Here is a 6,336-nt window from a genome sequence, read left to right as displayed (position 1 = left end):
CTAAATGCTAATTTTATGAAGATTCTAACCCTATGAAAATAGAAACATAAAGGATTGGAATTTAGAATTTTTAAAATTAATATATATAATAGGAATATTTTAGTTATTTTCTATAATAAATATATTGTAGTCATTTTAAAAAAAATATTATTAATTTAGATCAGTTCAAGATTTAATTAACTATTTTTTCGATCAAATTAATTTATCTGACCTAATTTTAACAAAAATAATACAGTTTAATCGATTATATATATATATATATATATTAAATTTTAATTATTATAAAATATCTTTAAAAAAACGTTTTAAACATTTTAATGACTCCCTTAATTTCTTGCTTTTCCATTAGTTTTATACTTTTCCTTTCTTTTCGTTAGCGTTCTTTTAGTCCAACCATGCAATTTTAAGTTACTTTCCCTTTCCTTCTCATTAGATTATTTTAGTTGATTAGTTGATACAACTTACAAGGATCGGACATTATGAAAAACTCCTCTCTTATATTTTGTTGTTCAACCAAGGACTAGATCATATCACTGTATTCATTTTACTTGATGAAATGAATAAATGATTACCTTAGGGAAAAAAAAAACTATATCTTAAGTTTAGTATTTATTACACTTAAAGTGTTGTATTTCTTTATCAACTTTTATGGATTAAAATATTACATATTTTTTTTATAGTGTTTTTCATACTCTTTTATAACACACTTCTCAAACATCATATTATTGTAACACTTTCCAAAATTTTGTCATTTCTGTAATTAAAATTTTTTTTATATATATTACTAAATCAAAATATTAACTAATATTAATAAAAGTTAATTGCCAAATTATTTTTAAAATATTTAGACGTCGTGGTTAAAAATAATTTTAAAAGATGTTAATAATAAAATAATTTTAAAAAAATTTTAAAATTTGATAAATATGATCATCGTCTTTTTTAAAATCTATTTCTATTAAACATAATGCTGATGTAACTACCGAAATTAGATAATCTAACTAATTCTAAAGATATATTACTTTAGAAACATTTTAAATTAATTTTTGCAGTGTAAAACGTAAAAATAAAAATCCCAAATCAATATTATGATACCCTAATTTCTAAATTAAGTAAAGTGCCAATAATCCAGAGCTCAAACAAAAAATGAAAATATTTAAAAAATAATAAAACAAGTTTAAATCAATCAAAAGTTATCTTATTTTATATTTATTATTATTTTTAAATAATATACAATATTAAATATAATAAATTTATAATTTTAAATATTATATATGAGCAATGCTAGGGGGCCAGCATTTTTTGTGTTTTTTAACCATCAAGTAGCCATCTAGAAGCCATCAAGAATGTTTTTAATGGTGTGAGATTAAATCCAATGGTGTGGGATCATTCAATTTTCTCTTGATGGTTAAATGTTGGCCAAGTTTTTAAAAAACTGCTGGCCCCAAGACTTTTCCATTATATATATAACATTATAAATATTAAATTAAATAAATAATTTTAAATGATTATGTTCCTAACTTTACCCGAAGAAAATTAGAGCACAGTAGCTAGAAACACTGCAACTAACTACGTATTAATAAAAAGTATTAAACCTAACACTTGTCATACCTCTTAAAATTTAATCCCCTCGCGAGAAGCGTGAAGCCACTTTTAAATGATTTTAGTCTGACTCCCAAGTAAATAATGCCACTTTTAAATGATTTTAGTCCGACTCCCAAGTAAATAATACTGCTAATATAAGTTGAGATTTGAGAGATTAACACAGGAACAGTTTTCTTCGAGTGCAACAAAAATGACAAAGTCGACGTCGCGGCCATTGAAGATACACTTGCTGCCATACTACGCGCGGGGTCACCAAATCCCCGTCGTCCACCTAGCACGCTTACTGGCCTCACGTGGACAGCACGTGACCATCATCACCACCCCTTCCAACGCCCGTCTAATTGACAAGGCCATCATCGGAGGCGGCAGCGATCATGACAACGCCTCCGACCGCATCTGCATCCACACCATCAACTTCCCCGCCGAACAAGTCGGTCTTCCCCCCGGCGTCGAGAACTTCTCCGACGTCGTCGACAATTCCGCCGCCGGGAAGCTCTGCATTGCATCGCACCTCATCCAGTTGCAAGTGGAGTCCTTCATTGAGGAGTCCCTCCCGGACGCTCTCATCGCCGACATCATGTTCACGTGGAGCCAAGCCACCGCGAGACGCTTCAAGATCCCGAGGCTCACCTTCAACCCTCTGTTGATCTTTGACATGTGCGTGGTAGAAGCCATTAGAGCTCATCCCGAGATCTTGAAATCCAACACGGGCCCGTACACTATCCCGGGCCTACCTCACAAGATCACCTTCCCCGTGAAGCCCATGGCGACTTTCAACAAAGTCATGGAGCCCACCATTGACGCAGAGAAGGAGAGCCTCGGAGTCATCGTGAACAGCTTCAAGGAGCTTGACGCAGAGTACGCCGAGCACTACGAGAAGATCACCAGTCGGAGAGTATGGCATATCGGTCCCACGGATCTCATGGTGCATAAAACCGTTCCAAGAGCCGTTGATAGCGAACACGAGTGCCTGAAATGGCTTTCAACCAAGAAAAACAGTTCCGTGGTTTACGTTGCTTTTGGCTCATTGGCCCGTTTAACTGATAAGCAGCTTTACGAGCTAGCGTTGGGCCTGGAGCGCTCAGGGCACCCATTTATTTGGGTGGTTTCGCGGAACAAGAACAACAGAGTTGAAGAAACAGAAGGGAAATGGTTGCCGGAAGGGTTTGTAGAGACGATGAAGAAGGAGGGGAGAGGGATGGTGATAACAGAGTGGGTGCCGCAGCCGTTGATCTTGAATCATGCGGCTATTGGAGCGTTCTTGACTCACTGTGGAACCAACTCTGTGAATGAATCGGTAGCTGCTGGGGTTCCCATGATAACAATGCCAACGTCTGGGGATCAATACTTCATTGAGAAGGTGATAAGTGAGGTGCACGGTATTGGGGTAGAGGTGGGTGCAGTGGAGTGGATCATATCGCAGTACGACACCCCGAAGGAAGTGGTGAGCGCGGAGATGATAGAGAAGGCGGTGAAGAGGTTGATGGACGGAGGCGATGAAGCGGAGAAGATCAGGAAAAGAGCCAAGGAGTTGCAAGAGAAGGCTTTGAAAGCGGTTGAGGAAGGTGGGTCCTCATACGACACTTTGACGGAACTTATTGATCACCTTCAGAAGCTTGTGGCGCTCAAAGCACCTGCAACTTCTACCTAGCTGGCTAGCTTTCGCTAAGTCTGTTATCCGGTGATGAGCAGCCATTTTTTTACACCGTTGCAATAAAGTCCCTTGTGACCTTTTTTAATCGAAACAATTCCGCTATTTTATCAATAGTATTTTTACCAATTTCAATTCAATTCTGTCAACTCTTATTTGTACGTGTTTTATGGAAATGTTTTTTGGATATATTTAATAAAAATATTTTTTTATAATTATGTCTAATAAAAATATTTTTATAAATATATTTTTTGAATGTATCTCTTTATATATATATTTAAACTATAATAATTTATATTTGTTGATAATAAATTAACAAATAATATATTAGTATTTTATATTTTTTTAATTAGAATGGTTTAGACTTTTGAAAAAATTATTCTTGTTCTTGCCTGGATGTGGCCGAATTATGACTCGTCCCTTGGAAGCTACCAGCCGATCTTCTAGTGTGTCACAACGAAGCTCGGCCGCCACGTGAGGACAATGAGGGGAGTACCTGCAAAAAGCACTCCGACGCTCAAGTCAGCTTAAGATAATTCTTTGGAAAAAGTCTCTCTGTTTTCTTAGAAGTGAACATACCTCGGCTAACCCTGATTGTTTGTTTTTATAATTGAGAGTTGATAATGACCGTTTAGGTATGAATTAATCGTATTGTGTGTAACCGACCAATGGCTTTAATGCCATAAAGTCGGCGGGATAAATCCAAAAGGGGGTAACGTACCGATTAAATAAGGGGATCGCCGAGCTATAATTCGTAACCGACGTATAACGGTAATATCACAGCCCCCAAGCTTAGCCTGGACTTTGAATGGGTCAGGTTGAGCTTTTAGACCTACGTGGCTGAGTTATAGCTCGGAATATGGAGCCCCCAGTTCAACTTGACTCATTTCAAATAAGAAGGTTAAAGAATGACGTGTATTGGAAACCGGAGAAATCCTGTTGGTGTGATTTAACAATTAATGTTTTTAAATGAAGGGTTCAAGTTCCAAAGTGGCTTTAGAACCGTTACAAGTGTGGTTTGAATTGATGGTTATGATCAAAACTTGGAACTGAAGCGGTTTAATTAAATGAGTATCGAAAATTTACCCTTGAGTTACATTTACGCGTGGACTTCGCTGTTGCTTTGTCTTCGTTCTTCTTCAAAAGAAATGAGCGGAAGAGGTTAGTAACCACAGTTCTTTACCTTATAGCTTTCCTGATTTTTCTTTCTGTGAGAAAAGGATGAGTGACAAAAAGGGGAAATCTGTAACTAAGATAGTGGATGATGGTTCGTATGAGTGGGTTGATTCGGATGTAAAGATAAGGGCTTCGCTGTTCTTTGATAAAGAGAGTGTTGGGAAATTGACTTTATCAAAGATAGTGAGGCCTGGGTTTCGGGTTGAATTATTGCCATGCAATCGCCTGGATCGCGTTTTTCATAGAGAAAAAGACTTTGAAAGTTTTTATATGTACAGTTGCGTTCTTGAGGAATTATTTATCAAACTCCCGTTTACGAATTTTGAATGTAATTTGCTGACCCAAATGAATTGTGCACCGTCTCAGGTTCATCCTAACGGATGGGCTTTTGTTAAATGCTTTCAAGTTCTGATGGAATTTCTGGGGATTGAGCCTGAACTAGAGCTATTTTTTTCTCTGTTTCAAGCGAAAGCTGTATGGAAGGGTCTTTGGATTAATTTGAACAGTACCCCGGGTTTTTCTGTGTTCAAACTATATAAATCTTCTTTTAAAGATTTCAAGGAAATGTTTTTGAAAGTGAAGTCTGTTGACGAGGATTTTCCTTTTTATTTAGATCAAAATTTAGGGGAAAAGTTTCCCCTTTATTGGTGCTGTCAACCGAACCATATTTTGGGTCCCGAGTTTATAACACCTCGGAATGAGTGTATAATTAGTTTTTTGATGGAAATGGTTGATCGGGGTGGTCTGATATCTGTGTCAAATTTGCTTCCCTGGGAGGAAGATAGGGCTTCTGTTATAAGATATTTTGGTGAGTTTTCGTTTTGCTTTTGCAATTATATAGCGTTTTTACTGTGTTTGACTTGATTGTGGTTTGGTTTGCTTTCAGGTGGCAGATTTCCAGGGGTTTCGGCATCGAGCATGAGAGCTCGATTCAAAATGAAGAACTTCGAGACTTCCTCCTCAAACCCAGAGAAGGTAGAAGGGGAGGCTGAGGTAAACCAGCCGGCTCAGAAGAAAAAGGGGATTGTCTTCAAGAAGAGGAAGTCTGAGGTTGTCAATTTGGATAAAGGTGAGAAGGTTGTTCAATTGGATGAATTATCGGCCTTTACTATCAAACAGGAGAAACTTCATTCCTTTGGGGAAGAAGGCGATGGGTCATCTGTATGGGATAAGAAGTTCCCATTTAATGTTGTGGCAGATGAGGTTGTTCAATCTGCCTCTGATGTTGCCCGAATCGAGGAAGTCGGTGATGTTGGGGTAGATCAATTTATGCAGGTTGGTTTGGCTTTGTTTTGTTGTTATAAATATCAGGAGATGGCGGAGGTTGACGACCTAAAAGAGCAATTGAGAACGAGGGACACTATGATTACTGATCTGAAAAAGGAACTTTCTGTTCTGAAGGAAAAATTGAAACTTGAAAAAGAGGAACATGAAAAGGCAGTTGAGTCTTTAGGGAAAAAGGGAAATGAACTGTCTACTATGAGTGATCAGATTATTGAGATAACTTCAAAGTTGAAGCAGATGGAGTCTAGCAGAGAAGTTGATATCCTTGATGCGTTTGCTGAGGGGTTTGAGCGTGTTGTCATTCAGGCAAAGTTTCTGCATCCTGGAGAGGATTTTGCTGCCATGGACCCGAGTAAAATAGTTCGGGATGGTCAGTTGGTGGATGATGAGGAAGTTATTGAGGAAGAGGGTGATAATAATCCAGGTGTTTGAGAGATTTGAAAGTATTACTTCTGTATTTATTTTGTAATGGCTTACAGACATGAATATTTTGTTAACTTGTTTATTTTGGGTAGGGTGTATTGACTTTTTGATGATCGTTAAATTACACTCTTTTGTTTTGCTGTTAGTCTTTATGCGTGTGCTTTGAATGTCTGGTGTATATCCCAATTAGGGTTTGATCA

At 37.2% G+C, this 6,336-nt stretch overlaps 1 protein-coding gene across 2 annotated transcripts in view; it reads left to right on the top strand.

Moving 5' to 3' along the window:
- The window catches only part of LOC107464968 (UDP-glucose flavonoid 3-O-glucosyltransferase 7), a 48,386-nt gene extending 45,017 nt beyond the window's left edge, over nucleotides 1–3,369 (top strand). The window contains exon 2 of one of the 2 annotated variants that reach the window (XM_052254059.1): nucleotides 2,996–3,369. In XM_052254059.1, the coding sequence (XP_052110019.1) occupies nucleotides 2,996–3,253 (258 nt within the window). In that variant the 3' untranslated portion in view covers nucleotides 3,254–3,369. Of the gene's footprint in view, nucleotides 1–1,721 lie in introns of those variants that run through there. The other variant, XM_016083930.3, reaches the window with a different exon arrangement.
- The last annotated feature ends 2,967 nt before the right edge of the window (nucleotides 3,370–6,336 follow it).

This window comes from Arachis duranensis, chromosome 9 (assembly GCF_000817695.3).
Source record: "Arachis duranensis cultivar V14167 chromosome 9, aradu.V14167.gnm2.J7QH, whole genome shotgun sequence".
Lineage (NCBI taxonomy): Eukaryota > Viridiplantae > Streptophyta > Magnoliopsida > Fabales > Fabaceae > Arachis > Arachis duranensis.
The sequence above is the reverse complement of the archived record's forward strand: the minus strand, read 5'-3'. Positions and strand labels throughout refer to the sequence as shown.